At 58.9% G+C, this 17,300-nt stretch overlaps 3 protein-coding genes across 6 annotated transcripts; 2 read left to right on the top strand and 1 right to left on the bottom strand.

Annotated features, from left to right (window-relative positions):
• The first annotated feature begins 2,769 nt into the window (after nucleotides 1-2,769).
• Nucleotides 2,770-4,905, top strand: PCP2 (Purkinje cell protein 2). 3 transcript variants are annotated; one of them, XM_058425529.1, is made up of 4 exons: nucleotides 2,770-3,094; nucleotides 3,682-3,796; nucleotides 3,996-4,120; nucleotides 4,705-4,905. In XM_058425529.1, exons 1-4 carry the CDS (start codon nucleotides 3,044-3,046, stop codon nucleotides 4,822-4,824), a joined length of 411 nt encoding a protein of 136 aa, XP_058281512.1. In that variant the 5' UTR covers nucleotides 2,770-3,043; the 3' UTR covers nucleotides 4,825-4,905. The 3 variants fall into 3 exon arrangements, with proteins under 3 accessions (XP_058281512.1, XP_032025370.1, XP_032025369.1); XM_032169479.2 differs by lacking the exon at nucleotides 2,770-3,094 and adding an exon at nucleotides 3,451-3,559; XM_032169478.2 differs by lacking the exon at nucleotides 2,770-3,094 and adding an exon at nucleotides 3,555-3,595.
• On the bottom strand, nucleotides 4,893-6,733 carry LOC116478359 (protein PET100 homolog, mitochondrial). Of its 2 annotated transcripts, none has more exons than XM_032169482.2 (4): nucleotides 6,625-6,733; nucleotides 5,853-5,939; nucleotides 5,666-5,689; nucleotides 4,893-5,039 (listed from the first exon to the last, which is right to left on the bottom strand). In XM_032169482.2, the coding sequence occupies exons 1-4, from the start codon at nucleotides 6,649-6,651 to the stop codon at nucleotides 4,956-4,958; spliced, it is 222 nt and encodes a 73-aa protein (XP_032025373.1). In that variant the 5' UTR covers nucleotides 6,652-6,733; the 3' UTR covers nucleotides 4,893-4,955. The 2 variants fall into 2 exon arrangements, with proteins under 2 accessions (XP_032025373.1, XP_032025371.1); XM_032169480.2 differs by having other exon boundaries at nucleotides 6,562-6,724.
• Nucleotides 6,734-6,927: 194 nt separating this feature from the next.
• Nucleotides 6,928-16,998, top strand: XAB2 (XPA binding protein 2). The gene is made up of 19 exons (XM_032169474.2): nucleotides 6,928-7,009; nucleotides 8,193-8,341; nucleotides 8,634-8,757; nucleotides 9,044-9,241; nucleotides 10,215-10,349; nucleotides 10,443-10,607; nucleotides 12,027-12,171; nucleotides 12,607-12,758; nucleotides 13,197-13,316; nucleotides 13,613-13,744; nucleotides 13,845-13,976; nucleotides 14,063-14,176; nucleotides 15,203-15,365; nucleotides 15,483-15,673; nucleotides 15,850-15,972; nucleotides 16,088-16,259; nucleotides 16,459-16,588; nucleotides 16,678-16,787; nucleotides 16,887-16,998. The coding sequence occupies exons 1-19, from the start codon at nucleotides 6,959-6,961 to the stop codon at nucleotides 16,946-16,948; spliced, it is 2,568 nt and encodes an 855-aa protein (XP_032025365.1). The 5' UTR covers nucleotides 6,928-6,958; the 3' UTR covers nucleotides 16,949-16,998.
• Nucleotides 16,999-17,300: the final 302 nt, after the last annotated feature.

Here is a 17,300-nt window from a genome sequence, read left to right as displayed (position 1 = left end):
GCCACGCTTACCCTCGTGGACCAACAATCGAATTAACATGCTGATACACACATGGGGTGAGTGACGCCCTCAAATGCTTGCAAACACACACACACACACACACACACACACACACACACACACACTCAACTCGGAATTTCAGAAGCTGCTTCTGCTGTGTGTCCTGTTGCTTGGAAGGCACAGCCCCAGCAGCACCCATACAAAATGAGGTCTCCGACTTAAGGTGCGAGGTATGTGCGTAAACAGACTCTTGCTGGTCTGAGCTGGTTCCTTCGCTCGGCTGTGTTGATGAAGGTACCAAGCCCCTGCCACTTACATGGGACATAGGGAGTGAATCAGACCCGAAGGTCTTGGGGGGAAAGGATCCATGCTGCCCTAAAGGAAATAAACTAATGTGACAGCAAGTGCCATGGAAGGTAGGGGTGGGAGGGGACTTTATTGAGGATGACCCCCGAGGGCCTCTCTGAAGAATCAGCCTTTTGACATTATCCCTGAATGAATTCTAGAAGCAGCCACACAGCATGTCCAGGTAGAGAAGGGAGGAGACCCGAGCTTAAGAAGGCTGGAGGGTAGGGGCAGCAGGGGCCAGACTTCTGTAGGACAAGGTCAGGCTGACCCATCCCAGTGCCAGGATGCAGGACTTTCAGTGCTAAAAATAGGACAGTCACAGGCAAACCAGGACGGTTGGCAACTGTAGGTAGGAGTTTGAGCTATTTCTTCCTTTCCTTTCCTTTTCCTTTCCTTTCTTCCTTCTTCTCCCTCCTCCCCGTTTTTGTTTGTTTTTATTTCGTAAAGAGATGGGTCTCGCTCTGTTGCTCAGGCTGGAGGGCAGTGGCACAATCATAGCTCACTGCAGCCTCGATTTCCTGAGCTCAAGGGATTCTTCCACCTCGGCCTCCTAAGTAGCTGGGACTACAGGTGCATGCCACCATGCCCAGCTGATTTTGTTGTTGTTGTTGTTAAGAGACAGGGTCTCCCTGTGTTGCCCAGGCTGGTATGAAACTCCTGGGCTCAAGGGATCCTCCTGCCTTGGCCTCCCAAAGTGTTAGGATTTTAGGTATGAGCCACCGCACCCTGCCCTTTCCTCCTTTTTTAACAGCTTTACTGAGATATAATTCACATACCATACAACTCGCTGACCTAAGGTGCATAAGTCAATGGCTTTCAGTATTTTTGGAGTTGTGTGTCCATTACCACAATCCATTTTAGAACACTTCCACGACCCCTAGGTGTTTGGGTTTTGTCTTGAGAAGGGAAGAGTTTTGAGCAGGAGAAAGCGGGGAACCCTCCAGATCCTGGGGGGATGGAAGCCAGGACCGCCTCCAGCTTCTCAGCCTGACCCCTTGGGGGAACGGAGAGCTGATAGGGCCAGCCACCCCACCACTAACCCCCAATAGATATGAAGTACTAATCCCCAATACCCCACAATAGGATCTTATTTGAAATGGGGTTATTATAGATATTAGCAGTGAGCGTGAGGTCACACTGGGTAGAGTAGGCCTCTAATGCAATCTCACTCGTGTCCTTGTAAGATAGTTATATGTCTGCCTGATTCTGTGTAGGTGGTTGGTGGGGGGTGGGGAAATGGGTATATGAAGACTGGGACACAGAGGGAGAATGCCATGTGACCACAGAGGCAGGGAGTGAAGAGCTGCAATGACAAGCCAAGGACACCAAGGACGGCAGGCCACTGCCAACAGCCAGGGAGGGGCAAGGAGGGCTCCTGAGACCTGCTTTTCAGAGGGAGCACAGCTCTGCCAACACCTTCATCTCAGGCTCTGGCCTCTGGAATGTTGGCTCAATAAATTTCTGTTAAAAAAAAAATTTTAAAGGCTGAGCATGGTGGCTCATGCCTGTAACCCCAGCACTTTGGGAGGCCCAGGCGGGAGGATCACATGAACCCAGGAGTTTGAGACTAGCCTGGGCAATATAGTGAGACCTCATCTCTATATAAAAATATATAATAAAAGTCAACTTATGTTGCTTTAAGCCATCTGGTCTATGATACTTTGTTCTGGCAGGCCTAGGAAAGGGATACACATGCTGAGGAGGGGGACACTTCGTTGGCATAGAGGGAGAGTGTGAACTTGGCCCTTTGTGGAACAGGGGAGCCTCGGGCAGAGGTGGTGATAGCGCAGCCCATTCATTCTGAGATGAAACTTCCACTGGTTTCTGTAAAGGCGTCTTGGGGAACGCAGGGAAGGGGATGGGGACCTCCCAGTGGCATCCCCTGCTTGGGCACTGAGGGAAAGCCACAGCGGCTCGAGGGAGAAGGCAGGGATGTCCTCTCCCCACCTGCCTCTGTCCCCAGGGAGTCTCGCCTCCTGTTCCCACCTGGGGCTAGGGTGATAGAGGAGAGGAGATAGCTCAACCTGGCATTTGGGTGGTGTGGGAACATGAGACCCCAGACTTTCTTGTTTTGGGGTCTGGGGCAGGCAACCAGGCTCCAGGGACAGTGAGTTGAAGGAAGGGTGGCTGGGAGACCCCTTGACTTGCTGCCAAGGAGACAGAGCTGGAGCTAGGGTGGCCGGTGGTGTCTGAGGCAGGTGCAGAGAGGGAGGGAGGGAAGGGGCCTTTGACTCCAACCTCCTCTTTCTGTACCGACTGCAGGTGGCAGCTGCCCTTCCAGGAGCCAGTGGGGGAACCTGGGTGGCTGGGTGGGGACACCTGCAAGTCCTCGCCTAAGCCAGCTACCACCCTACACTGTTGGCCTCCCTTCTCCAACTGTGGGGACGCTGCTCAGGCCTTTTGTGACATCACACCCGAGAGTCCCTGGGGTCCGGTCATTGCTGCTGGGCCCAGCGAGGTCCAAGCCCAGGTCGCCCTGCCCCCTACCCCCCATGCCAGATCCAGCATCGTTGTGGGCAAACAATTATCTGGATGATCTTTATGGGGCTTAAGCTTGGGTGGGAGCAGATGGGGCATGAGCTGGGGATTTGGGGATGGGGAGAATCCACACCCCCACGTCCTGGACGTTTAAAAGGCCCTCTCTGGCACTGGGCCGGGGCAGAGGCCAGCGGAAAAGTGACTGGAGTCCAGGGACATGATGGATCAGGAGGAGAAGACGGAGGAAGGCTCAGGCCCCTGTGCCGAGGTGAGAGGGCCCTGCCCCCACCCCACCCCCAGCTCAAGGTCTCAGAGCCCATGATTGACAAGACTAATTAGTTTGTAGGGCACCTAATTAGCGAGTGAGTCTCCTAGGACCCCCTGACCCAGTTGTGGCTGTAGAAAGGGGCTGGTGGGCTTGGGGGTCTGAGTGCCAGGCCCCAGGGCAGAGGGCAGGGCTCTCCGTGTGGACCCCTATTGACAGGAGATGCTGGGACCTAGGGGTAGCTCCTGGGCCAAGGAGAGCTGTTTCCCTGATTTGTGTCCCAGCTCCCAGGCCACACTCATCAGGCCCCAATCTAGGACGGCGGGACACTGGCATCGGAGCCTGTCCCTTGAGGCGGTACCACGTGAAGTGGCACTGCTGGCCAGGCCCCTGGGGCAGGGGCCGAGATTGGGAAGGAGACTCATGTCTCATTCAGAACAGCTCTGCAGAGGATCGGCGGGGACCATGGTGAGGGCTGAGGAAGAAGGGACGGCAGGCCCCGGGGTCAGGGTGTGAGCAGGCTGGCTGGGAAGGTTGGGGAGGGCCCCCCAAGCTGAAGGGCCAGCCAGACTGAGCGGGTCTGTCCCCAGGCGGGCTCCCCAGACCAGGAGGGCTTCTTCAATCTGCTGAGCCACGTGCAGGGTGACCGGATGGAGGGGCAGCGCTGTTCACTGCAGGCCGGGCCGGACCAGACCACCAAGAGCCGTGAGCATGGGCACAAGGGTGCTGTCCATGGGGCGTGAACAGGGTGGGAGTGCAGGGCAAGTGGTCATCTGGAGAGCCTGGGGGCACGGGGTGTGGGAGGGTAGTTGTGCACCCTGAAGCATCTGCGTGGGGGTGAAGGGGTAGGGTTGGGGGCCCCCAGTCCGGCTGTGTCCTCCCAAGTCTGTGAACGTCCACGCAGAGAGCGACCCCACCCCTGAGATGGACAGCCTCATGGACATGCTGGCCAGTACCCAGGGCCGCCGCATGGATGACCAACGTGTGACAGTCAGCAGCCTGCCCGGCTTCCAGCCCGTGGGGTCCAAGGTAGGTGATGTTCTGGCGATGCCGAGGAGAAACCCACCAGGCAGTGCTCTCCGATCCTGCCCTCCACCCCAGCCAGGAGAAAACAGGGCCTGTCCCACCTCTGTCCATCCACTGCCCTGACTTCAGATGGGAGGGCGAAGGCCCAGGCAGTGGCTAGAGGGGCCCAAGGTTACACAGGGGCCATGCTAGTGTCAGACCCGTGGCTGGAACTTGTGGCTCCTGCCCTCAAGTCTGAAGGTTCTGGGGAGGCCAAAGGGAGAAAGTAGGACCCCTTCCTAGGAAGGTACCCCAGGGAGGAGGGCACGTAAGCTCACGCATAGGATATATACATTTGCATACTCACATGTGTTGACTTCACACATACACGAAGCTTGGGTTCTGATTGAGACCCCAGCGAGGGCCCCAAGACCTGCCACCTCACACTCAAATGCCACCCTAAATGGCAGATATTGAAGGTAAACATAGACCAGTGCTCATGAGGAGGTGGGACACGGTGCCTACCTGCACCCTCTCTCCAGTGTTCGCCATCTCTGGCTGGCGCTGCCCTTGAGCCCTCCCACTGGCTGACCCCTCTTCATCCACAGGACGGAGCGCAGAAACGAGCTGGGACCCTCAGTCCCCAACCCCTGCTCACCCCTCAGGACCCGACCGCTCTCGGCTTCCGTCGGAACAGCAGCCCCCAGCCCCCGACACAAGCCCCCTGAGGGCCTGAGGCATCCTGGGTCTCACTCGGCCCCCAAAAGATGATAAAAGAATAAAACACTTCCATAAGTAACAAGGAACTGAGTATATGTATATTTCATCGGGGAGGGGCTAGAACTCCCACTTGGAGGCCTCAGGAGTTCTGCTGGGCATCGCGAAGGAGCTTCTCCTCCCGCCGCTTCCGTAACCTCTCTTTGAACTCCTCTATCTCTTGAAGCTAGGGGTGGAGAAGCGGGTGGGACAGGAAGGGGGAAGGGGCACACACCTCAGAGCCGGGACCCCCCTCCCACTCTCCCACCACCCTGCCCCAGACCACGGCTTCAGGGTTCATTCAGTGTCTTCACTGGAAGCCCCCTGCCAATTACAAAGTGGTCCAAGTGGGATCCGCTTCACTCTTCCAGGAGAAGGCAATAAGGAAACCATCTACTCCTCGGCTCTCGGTACCTTACTCATGGCTGAGAGTAAAATGTTCCTTTTTGAGACAAAGTCTCGCTCTATTGCCCAGGCTGGAGTGCAGTGGCGTGATGATCTTGGGCTCACTGCAACCTCCGCCTCCTGGGTTCAAGTGATTCTCCTCCCTCAGTCTCCCAAGCAGCTGGAATTATAGGCGCCTGCCACCACGCCCGGCTAATTTTTGTATTTTTGTAGACATGGGGTTTCGCCATATTGGCCAGGCTGGTCTTGAACTCCTGACCTCAAGTAATCTACCAACCTCCGCCTCCCATGCCCTGGGATTACAGGCATAAGCCACTGTGCCTGGCCTAAAATTTTCATCTAAAACCCATCCTGGATACAAGAATCCAGCCTCCTCCATCCCTCTGGCAGGAAGAAGAGATCACTTACCTTCTCAGGTGGCCACAGCTCCCTCTGTAAGGAAAAGTCACAACTGGGACACGAGCCAAGAGCCTCCAGAGCCCCACATCAGGGTAGGGTCGGCTTATGGGAGGCAGACATTGGTCCCCAGCAGATTGGTGCCCCACACCCTCTCCCACCCCTGGAATGAACCCTCAAACACTCCTCTTATGCCCACCTTGCGCTGTATGACATGGTCCTCAAACCACTCGGCCTGATTGGAAACCCAGAACATAGCCACAGGGAAAGTGAGGTAGATTATCATCTGGAATGGCAGAGGGTGGGTGACGTGAGCCCCCCCAAGCAATGTGCAGAGGCTCCTCAGAGCCTGGGGGACCCATCCTACTGCAGAGTCCAGAAGCGCCTCGTTACGGCCAACCCAAGAACCCCAGAACTCCCACCAAGGGTACAGAAACCTCGCACCCTAAAACCTAACTCCTATAATCCAGGAGGCCTCATTCCTGAAAGTCCCCCCTGAGCTGGAGTCTTCCTCTCAAAGACAGACAGACACACAGAGGCCCCAGCTACAATCAAAAGCATCTCCTCGAGACCTCATTACCAATCCCCACTTAAGATCCCGGGAGCACCCCCAAACCCAGGAGGCGTCACTCTTCAACTCCACTTCTCGAAGTCTAGGAATCTCCCTGTCATAGACACCCACCCACCACGAGCACGAGAGCTCCCCCAGGATCTTAAGTCTTCCTTCTTTAGAGCCCCCTTCTCAGCTCACCCCTCTCTGAGGTCCTTACTCGGACCAGCCCTCCCACAGCCCCCAAACCCAGAAGCTCAAATCCGAGAACCCCCTCAACCCAGCGTCCGTTCCTCTCAAATCTTAAGAGCTTTCTCCTTGGAGTGCCCTCTTCCTTTGAAGTTCCCCCATTTCTAACCTCATCTTCAGATCCAGGAAGATCCCCTGCCAAGCCTCCCAACCCACTCCTGTGTCCACTGACCCGAAATATCTCCAGCTTCACCCCCATCTCGTTTCTCCCGGTCAACAAAGCCACTTCCGCCCAAAGCCGACCCTCCAGCAAGACAGAAGCTCACTGGTGTTTTGCACGCTCCATTGCTGAAGCTGATTGGCCAATGTGTATCCTGATGACGCATCTTCGGGCGCCTCTATTCTGCTTCCGTTCGCTGGCGTCTTCGAAACGAAGTCAGTAACGTGAGCCTGTCCGTCAAAAAGGATTTAACCAATAGAAAACGGGTCTGGCTTGGAGGGGCGGGCCGTCAGCGGTAGACGTCATAAGCGCGCGACTCTTCGCCTATACCTGGGCATCCAGAAAAATGGTGGTGATGGCGCGACTTTCGCGGCCGGAGCGGCCGGACCTTGTCTTCGTGAGTCCACAGAGGAGCCGGGGGTGGCCTGCGTTGGGGCATTGGGACCTGGACGCCGCAGGGGATCGGGGCCGGGTCGTCAAGGGGATTTAGGCCGAAACCGCCAGGCCAAGGGCTGGGAACCCTAACGGGCCAGAGACCGGATCGTCATGTCCGCACCGAACTGTCCAGGAGTAAAAATATGGTGTATCTTAGGGTCTGAGTAGAAAACTACTGTCGAAGGGAAGCGTCTAGCCTCCCGAACCAGGGGCGGAAATGGGGGCGTGCAGGGAATGGGAGAGGAGGGAGATCGCATAACTGAACCTTGAGAGGTGAAGACCGGTGTCTGAAGTAAAGGCGTGATTGCGAGGCCAGGGTTCTGGTTTCTGGGATGAAGACTTGGTTTTCTGGATAGCGGTCTCTAGGCCTGGACTGCAGCATGACAGTTTCTGGGGTGGTGGCCAGGCTAGAAGAACCCTGGTGATGTGGAGCTTGTCAGGCGATGGCCAATGAAATACTTACTGTCTGGAGTAGAGGCGTGACATCTTCACCAGTTTCTTGGTGTGCAGAGTTAAAGGCTTGGTTTCTGGTGTATAACTCCTCTTATGAGATAAAGGCCTAGCTTTTAACTTCTGGGGCAGAGTTGAGCTAGATGCTGGCTAGTGGGATCCGGGGGGCGGGGCTAGTGGCTTGGAATCGGGACCTGAGAGCCCTGGTGGCTGGGGTAAAGATCTGGTCATCTGGGCCTGGGGTGGAGATGGGTCAGATGGTGACAGTGGGAGTCTGAGGGGCCAAAGGCCTGGTGTCTGGGAAGAGGCACGTTTTGAAGAAGTGGGGTCTGGTGTCCAGGACAGAGGCCTGGCATCTGGGCCAGGGCCTTGGTAACTAAGGAGTCTGACCATCTGGGGCAGAAAGCGAGTGGTGATGCGGACTCATTCCTGGCCCAGAGCCCTAATGACTGAGAAGTCTGATGATTTGGGTTCGATTTTGGGTAGTTGAATTCCGAGGGGTAAAGGTCTGGGCCACTGTCTTGGTGTCTGGGCATCTGGTTTGGTACCTGGGCATCTGGTGACCTGACTTCCTTGGTGGGTGGTGGGATCTAGGTAAAAGTCCGGAGTTTGGACTTGAGCCCCAGCAGTAGGATGGTGCTGCACACAGGCTCTGAGGGTAGGTCTCTCTTCTTCCCATTCCCTGGCCCTGGCAGGAGGAAGAGGACCTCCCGTATGAGGAGGAAATCATGCGGAACCAGTTCTCTGTCAAATGCTGGCTTCGCTACATCGAGTTCAAACAGGGCGCCCCAAAGCCCAGGCTCAATCAGCTATACGAGCGGGCACTCAAGCTGCTGCCCTGCAGGTGGGAATGGCTCCAGCTGCCCTGCCCACCAGCTCCCACCCAACCTGGTCCAGTTATAACAAAACTGCCAAGTAGGTCCCGGGTGATTGCTTCATGTTCCATCACTGACCTGTACGTCCCTTGATGGGTCAGCGCACCTTCTCTGATGTCCCAGTCTGTCCCTGTCATTGCTGAGACATGTCACTGCTTCCACACCCCTTCTTCCCATATTTGCCAACTGGGGCAGGGCAAATGGTTCTGGGGGGGGTCCATAAAGCTGACCGATCAGCATCTGTCCCCTCCTATTCCCCAGCTACAAACTCTGGTACCGATACCTGAAGGCGCGTCGGGCACAGGTGAAGCATCGCTGTGTGACCGACCCTGCCTATGAAGATGTCAACAACTGTCATGAGAGGGCCTTTGTGTTCATGCACAAGGTTGGGGCTAGGCGAGGGGATGAATCGGGAGGTGGGGCTCAGTCCATGGTGGTGGGTGGGGCAGGGACAGGGGCTGGGTTCGGCATGTTAGGGATGGGGGCTTGGATTCCTGTTGCTTCTTTGCATGGGAAGTTGGGCTGGACTCAGTCCTGGAGCTGGGGGTTTCTGGGTCGCGCGGCATTTATGTGGAGGCCCCAGGTGTGGCTCAGCCACAGGACATCGAGTGTCTATGGCCAGGCCATGGAGTCCATGGCTTAGCCCCAGCTGCCTCTCCTCACACCCCCAGATGCCTCGTCTGTGGCTAGATTACTGCCAGTTCCTCATGGACCAGGGGCGCGTCACACACACCCGCCGCACCTTCGACCGTGCCCTCCGGGCACTGCCCATCACGCAGCACTCTCGAATTTGGCCCCTGTATCTGCGCTTCCTGCGCTCACACCCACTGCCTGAGACAGCTGTGCGAGGCTATCGGCGCTTCCTCAAGGTGAGCTGAGCAGTTGCGCTGGTTCCCCAGGTTAGTTTCCAGAAACGGCCTCACCGTGACACTAGCTCCATGTAGGATATCACCTAGCAGACGGGATGTGGGAAGAGGCTCCTGGAGATGCATGTGTTTTGTTGTCCATGATTCATGTCTTTATTTTCCAAATAGTTTGCTCACACCGGTTTCACATTAGGCATAGTGATGGGTGCTGAGGACAGTGTAACTAAGACACTCCCTTCCTGCACAGAGCTTTTAGTCTAACTAGGAAGACAAGATGCATATGAGCTGATGGCATGAACTAGAGTAAAACCACAGCCATGATGAGGGCCAGGAATAGGGGTGGGAAGAAGCAGGCAGGGTGGAGAGTGGAAGCACCAGCCAGGCAGGAGTGGGGCATGGTTTGCTCAAACTTACAGTATCTGTTTTGTGACATTTGGATTCTAAGCTGGCCCAGTCAGGACTGAGGCTGGACCCATGGGGCCCAGGCTGGACACTTTAGTCAAGGCTAGACCCATGTGATCAAGGCTGACCCAAAGGGGCCAAGGCTAGACCCGTTAGGACTGAGGCTGGACTAGTGGAGCCAAGGTTGGACCCATTGTGGTTTGGGGGTCAATTCTAACCCAAAAGGACCAAGGCTGGACCATTGGGGCTGAGACTGGACCACTGCATTCAAGGCTGTGCCCTCGCGGGTCAAGGCTAACCCAAAAAGTCCACAGCTGGTCTAGTCAGGACTGAGGCTGGACCAGTGGAGCCAAGGCAGGACCCATAGGGGGTTGAGCCTAACCCAGTGGGGCCGAGGCTAGACCAGTAGGAACCAGGCTGGACCAGTGGGGCTGAGGCTGGTTTGACAGGGCTTGCTTTTGCCCGAGACAGTCGTAAATGGGTGTTGGCCGGGGGCGCCCCAAAGCCACTGAATCGGGAGGTGGGCATAGCCCTGGCACCCCACTGACTGCCTGAGGGGTGGCTCGGTCCCCAGCTGAGTCCCGAGAGTGCAGAGGAGTACATTGAGTACCTCAAGTCAAGTGACCGGCTGGATGAGGCCGCCCAGCGCCTGGCCACCGTGGTGAACGACGAGCGTTTCGTGTCCAAGGCCGGCAAGTCTAACTACCAGGTGGGCCTGCCGGGAGCCGGGAGCCGGGTGGGAGGGCCACCGCCCTCCGTGACTGAGCCTGAGACTCTCCCCCAACTGCCTCATGCCCTGCAGCTGTGGCACGAGCTGTGCGACCTCATCTCCCAGAATCCAGACAAGGTACAGTCCCTCAATGTGGACGCCATCATCCGCGGGGGCCTCACCCGCTTCACCGACCAGCTGGGCAAGCTCTGGTGTTCTCTCGCCGACTACTACATCCGCAGCGGCCACTTCGAGAAGGTGCACGCTGGCACACCGGCCTCTGGGTTCGGGGCGGGGTCTCCCTCCGACACTCAGCGACACATGTCAACACATGCACAGGCAGAAAACGTGCCATTTATGGCCGGGCGCGGTGGCTCACACCTGTCATCCCAGCACTTTGGGAGGCCGAGGCGGTAGGATCACTTGAGGTCAGCAGTTCAAGATCAGCCTGGCCAACATGGTGAAACCCCATCTCTACTAAAAATACAAAAATTAGTCAGACATGGTGGTGGGCGCCTGTAATCCCAGCTACTTGGGAGGCTGAGGCAGGAGAATCGCTTGAACTTGGGAGGTGGAATTTGCCGTGAGCTGTGATCACGCCACTGCACTCCAGCCTGGGTGGCAGAGCGAGACTCCATCTCAAAAAAAAAAAAAAGGTGCCATTTGTGACAGACATGCATGTCCCTGCACATGATTGCCATCCTGGTGAGGGGAGGGGAACACTCCGTCCCGCAAGCACATCAGCCTTGGAGTCAGCCACATTTGTGTTCAGAGATCACCCTCTGGCTGTGCGGCCTTGGCCCCACTAAGGTGGAGTGTCTTCTTTTGTAAAATCAGAGTGACAGTTACTGCCTGTCACCAATCAGCTCAGTGACTCAGGCACTGCACTGAGGAGCTATGTGGTGTGAGGGCCACTCCATCAGGGGTTAGCTGACTATGGCTCTTGGCAGGCAGGGGAGTGGCAAGCTCAGGGGATGGCCTGGGGGCAGGTGGGTGCAGAGGGGGCCGGAGCCGAGAGCGGGGAGGCTCAGGAACCCAGGGAAGATAGGTTGGGAGCCTCGAAAGCCAAACGGGCTGGCCGTGCTGCTGGCTAGGGGAGCCGCCAGTGGGGTGTGGGCGGCATGCGCTTCACAGCGCCCCTTCCAGGGGTACGTGTAGGCCAAGGCTGTCGGAGGCAGCAGGGCAAGACCTGTCAGGGCTGGGTAGAGAGAGGGGACCTGAGCTGGGGTGGGTGAGCCAGGTGGGGGACAGGCGGGCTGGGGAAGAGGGTCAGGCAAGCGAGAGGAGTGCTTTGGAGCAAATTCTGAGCCCTCGGAGGATGAGCTGAGGCGAGGGTCCCTGCAGGGTGGACCCATAGGTGCTGGGGGGTTTTTGGTCACCTATTGGGTGCCAAGTGCTTCACACGTGTCTCAGTCGCGTCTGAGGTCACTGTGCACAAAGGGTAGTCACCTGGTTTACTAAGGAGGTCCTGAAGCTCCCAAGATCACCCTGGCAGTGCAGGGCAGGGTGGGGGTGAGAAGGCTGTACTGAGGCTGTGTCCTGGAATCACTGCCCAGAGGTGCTGGATGGGCCCCCAGAAGGCCCCCAGGGGTTCCAGATTGGGGCTCATGCTAAGAGTGCTACTGCCTGTCCCCTGTGTCACTTTCCTCTCACCTCCCCTTCCCTGGGTCCCCACAGGCTCGGGACGTGTACGAGGAGGCCATCCGGACGGTGATGACCGTGCGGGACTTCACGCAGGTGTTTGACAGCTACGCCCAGTTTGAGGAGAGCATGATCGCCGCAAAGATGGAGACCGCCTCAGAGCTGGGGCGCGAGGAGGAGGGTGAGCCTCTGGGGGCCCTGGCTGGTGGGGAGAGAGCTGAGTGGACATTAGCGGTAGGGGCGGGACACATCTCAGTTGGGGCAGCCCCAGGAGGCTCAGCTGGGGGCCAGCAGGGAAGGAGGCTGGGTGGATGCAGGGGGTGTGGGGGTCTTGGAGGAGCCAGGAATGGGGACACGTCTCAGGCCTGGGCCAGAGCCTGGCAGGGCAGGAGGGCTAGGGGAACAGTGGGGAAGGAGGGGGTATCCGCAGTACCTGGGGCTGGAGGTGGGGCTCAGGTGGACACCTGAGCTGAGTGTCTAGGGCCCAGAGCACTTGGCTGGGGACTGGAGCGGAGTGAGGGTGGGGAGCGGAGTGAGGGTGGGGAGCGGAGGCGGTGGCATCCGGCGACCTGCATCCTGGGTCTCCGCCCCTCACAAACATGTTCGCGGCTCCCAGATGATGTGGACCTGGAGCTGCGCCTAGCCCGCTTCGAGCAGCTCATCAGCCGGCGGCCCCTGCTCCTCAACAGCGTCTTGCTGCGCCAAAACCCACACCACGTGCACGAGTGGCACAAGCGTGTCGCCCTGCACCAGGGCCGCCCCCGGGAGGTGCGTGAAGCCTGCCCCGGTCCTGCCCCTGAGGACCACAGTTTCCTGCAGAACTGGGGAGCCACCCACCTTCACCCATAATGTCACCTTCTAGGGACCTGACTCTGCTTAGTAGGTCCAATTCCACCCCTGTTCTTGGGGTTCTCATCCTGCCCTAGCCCCGCCCCTCAGAGCCACAGCTCCCTCCTGGCCCCACCCCTTGGAGGGCCACAGCTCTCTCCTGGCCCTGCCCCTTCGGGCCACAGCTCTCTTGGCCCTGCCCCTTGGGCCACAGCTCTCTCTTGGTCCTGACCATTGGCAAGGGCCATAGTTCCTTCCTGGCCTCTCCCAACAGGGGCCACAGCACCCTCCAGGCCACACCCCTCAGAGCCACAGCTCTGCCCCGACTGTCATCTGCAGGGTCCTGAGTCTATATGACCTCCTCCCTCCTGTCCCTAGATCATCAACACCTACACAGAGGCTGTGCAGACGGTGGACCCCTTCAAGGCCACAGGCAAGCCCCACACTCTGTGGGTGGCATTTGCCAAGTTTTATGAGGACAACGGGCAGCTGGATGATGTGAGCACCCTGTTGCGTGTGCCTGTGTGTTCATGCATGTGTGCGTGCTTGTATATGTGTGCATGTATGTGTGTGTGCCTGTGTGCGTACGTGTGTGCATGGATGCATGCGCGTGTGCATGTGTGTGTGCGCATGTGTGCATGCATGTGCATTTGGGTGCATGCGTATGTGCACACATGCGTGCGCCTGTGTGTTTGTGCCTGTATGTTTGTGAGCACAGTCGCCTTTCTGACCCTTGATGGTGGGAGCTGTCCAGGTGGGCAGGGTCTCAGCCTTGCCTCTGCCCGCCCCGGCAGGCCCGTGTCATCCTGGAGAAGGCCACCAAGGTGAACTTCAAGCAGGTGGATGACCTGGCAAGCGTGTGGTGTCAGTGCGGGGAGCTGGAGCTCCGACACGAGAACTACGATGAGGCCTTGCGGCTGCTGCGAGTGAGAACAGGCCCAGGCTGTGGGGTGGGGGCTGCAGGTTGTACCGCCAGGGCCCAGGACAGCCCCTGAGCACCTCCTCGGCTGCTGTCTGCCCCTGCAGAAGGCCACAGCGCTGCCTGCCCGCCGGGCCGAGTATTTTGATGGCTCAGAGCCCGTGCAGAACCGCGTGTACAAGTCGCTGAAGGTCTGGTCCATGCTCGCTGACCTGGAGGAGAGCCTCGGTACCTTCCAGGTGAGCTGCCTGTGGCTGTGGAGGGACAGGGTCCCGGACTCAGCTCCAGAACCAGCTCCGACCTGTCCCCATCCCCACCCCCGCAGTCCACCAAGGCTGTGTATGACCGCATCCTGGACCTGCGCATCGCCACACCCCAGATCGTCATCAACTATGCCATGTTCCTGGAGGAGCACAAGTACTTCGAGGAGAGCTTCAAGGTGAAGGGCTGGGGCAGACCTAGAGGCCCCTGATGGCGGTGTCCCCTCCCCAGGGGGCCTCGGCAACTTACAAGTCTGCTGGGGCTTGTGTGACACAGTATACAGACTGGGTGACTTAAACAACAAAGATTCAGCTTCTCCCTGTCCTTGAGGCTGGAAATCCAGGATGGAGGCATGGGCAGGGCTGGTTCCTCCTGAGGCCTCTCTCCTTAGCTTAGACAGCCGCTTTCTCCCTATGTTTTTGTGTGGCCTTCTCTTTGTGTGTGTCACTTTTGAAATTTCCTCTTCTTAAAAGGACCTCAGTCATAATGGATTAGGCGACCCCTAACGACCTCAGTTTAACTTAATGATCTCATCTTCAAACGAATCTACTTTTTGAGGTACTGGGGGTTAAGATTTGAGCATATGAATGTTTTAGAGGGGGCACAGTTCATTCCATAGCAGGCAGAGTCCTACTTCCGTATGCACCCATGACTCGTCGGGAGGGTGTTGGTGCCAGTGTTTGCGGGCTCTCCCTGCCCCGCTGCTCAGGAGACGGGTTGTGGGGTCCAGGGTGTGTGTCGTGTGTCTCCGTGGCAAGGCCCCGTCCCGCAGCCGGAGCAGTCATGTTTGAGTGTGTGTTTCTATGGATCGTGTGGGCGTTATACAGATACACAAATGGGGAGGTCGTACATGCACATGCGTGTTACTGCCTGCCCCTCTGGGGGTGCGGCCTTCTCCCTGGGGATGGGCAGCCAGCGTCAGCGGAGCTGGGGAACCACCTACCTTCACCCGTCATGTCACCTCCTATGGGGCCAGACTGTGCTTAGCAGGTCCCATTGCACCCCTGTTCTTGGGGTTCTCACAGAGGGAGACAGTGCAGAGGACAGACCCCCACAACTGCCATTAGGGACAGGGAGGCGTGGACAGGGAAGGGCCCCAAGGGAGATCCTGGCGGGCTCCCTACAGATGTCACCCAAGGACATCCTGGGTGCCTGGTGGTCTCTATCTACAGACTCTCACATGTGACTCTCCCTCTGGTAACAGGCGTACGAGCGCGGCATCTCGCTGTTCAAGTGGCCCAACGTGTCTGACATCTGGAGCACCTACCTGACCAAATTCATTGCCCGCTATGGGGGCCGCAAGCTGGAGCGGGCGCGGGACCTGTTTGAACAGGCTCTGGACGGCTGCCCCCCAAAATATGCCAAGAGTGAGGCGGGCAGAGGGCGTGGGCGGGGGTGCGCAGAGGGCATGGGGCGGGCGGGCGGGCTGGGTTTCTGACTGGCCCCGGCTGACTGTGCTCCCCTCTCCCCCGTGCCCCGCCCAGCCTTGTACCTGCTATACGCACAGCTGGAGGAGGAGTGGGGCCTGGCCCGGCACGCCATGGCGGTGTACGAGCGCGCCACCAGGGCCGTGGAGCCCACCCAGCAGTACGACATGTTCAACATCTACATCAAGCGGGCGGCCGAGATCTATGGGGTCACCCACACCCGCGGCATCTACCAGAAGGCCATTGAGGTACCCACCGCGGGGGGCTGGGCTGGGGCTGGAGGTCCCTGAGCAGACGGAAGGGGTCCAGGCAGGTGGGAGGGGCTGGGGAGAAGCCTTCTGGAAGCACAGGGATGGCCATGGTGTGTTGGGAGCCCCTGAGCTACCCCGGCCTCACTCCCAGCCTCCCCAACCCCGGTGTCCAGGTGCTGTCGGACGAGCACGCGCGTGAGATGTGCCTGCGGTTTGCAGACATGGAGTGCAAGCTTGGGGAGATCGACCGCGCCCGGGCCATCTACAGCTTCTGCTCCCAGATCTGTGACCCCCGGGTAGGGCTGGGGGCTAGGGAGGGACGGGCATCTGGGTTGGGGGCTGCGGCGGAGTCAGCCAGCTCACGGGCACACACACCCACCCCTGCCCTGCCCTGCCCTGCCCCCCACACAGACGACTGGCGCGTTCTGGCAGACGTGGAAGGACTTCGAGGTCCGGCATGGCAATGAGGACACCATCAAGGAGATGCTGCGTATCCGGCGCAGCGTGCAGGCCACATACAACACGCAGGTCAACTTCATGGCCTCGCAGATGCTCAAGGTCTCGGGCAGTGCCACGGGCACCGGTGAGCCGTCCCAGCTGGCTGGGTCCCTGATCCAGGGCATCTCAGCCCGGCCTGACCTGGGCTTTCTCGGTCTGGGAGCCTCGGATCCTGACGGCAATCTCCTTGAGGGCTGGGCCATCACCTGGGGGACTGGGACAGTGCAGCGTCCGATGTGTGGGAGGGGCCCCCGTGGCGCTGACCCCCTGCTCCCACCCGCTAGTGTCTGACCTGGCCCCTGGGCAGAGCGGCATGGACGACATGAAGCTGCTGGAACAGCGGGCAGAGCAGCTGGCGGCTGAGGCGGAGCGCGACCAGCCCTTGCGCGCCCAGAGCAAGATCCTGTTCGTGAGGTGAGGGTGGGTCCTTGGACGGGACAGGACTGGGACAGGTCCTGAGGGGGCCCGGGGTGGGGAACTGAGGCAGCATGGCCCGTCCCCAGGAGTGACGCCTCCCGAGAGGAGCTGGCAGAGCTGGCACAGCAGGTCAACCCCGAGGAGATCCAGCTGGGCGAGGATGAGGATGAGGACGAGATGGACCTGGAGCCCAACGGTGAGGGCTCGGCGGGGGCGGGGACGGGGACAGGGCCGAGGCGGGCCTCAGGGGACAGGCCAACGCCAGGAGGGTGACTGGCTCCCGCCTTCCCCACAGAGGTTCGGCTGGAGCAGCAGAGCGTGCCAGCCGCAGTGTTCGGGAGCCTGAAGGAAGACTGACCCGTCCCTCCCCCATCCCCCCTCCCCAATACAGCTACGTTTGTACATCATGGTCTGAGCCTCCTTCCTGCTGCCCAGGTGCCCGAGGGAGTACAGCTCAGGAGTGCCTGGCCCTGGGCCGGGATTGGCTGCTGTGGGAGGTGGGGCGGCTGGGCCCCAGGCCAGACAACTGCCCGGCCTCACCCCGCAGAGCCAGTTCTGGACTCGAGAGGCCAGTCCCTCCGCTGCCTGGGGCCTTGGAGTGGGTCCTGCCCGGAAACTTCCTTGAGCCTCTGTAGCCTGGGAAGGGCGATCCAGCCCCTGGCTGCCCAGGTCTTGCCAGCCCCTGCCTCTCAGAGCCCTTCTGTGGCCC

This window comes from Hylobates moloch, unplaced genomic scaffold (assembly GCF_009828535.3).
Source record: "Hylobates moloch isolate HMO894 unplaced genomic scaffold, HMol_V3 SCAFFOLD_12, whole genome shotgun sequence".
Classification (NCBI taxonomy): Eukaryota; Metazoa; Chordata; class Mammalia; order Primates; family Hylobatidae; genus Hylobates; species Hylobates moloch.
This window is presented reverse-complemented; position numbering and strand designations above follow the sequence as displayed.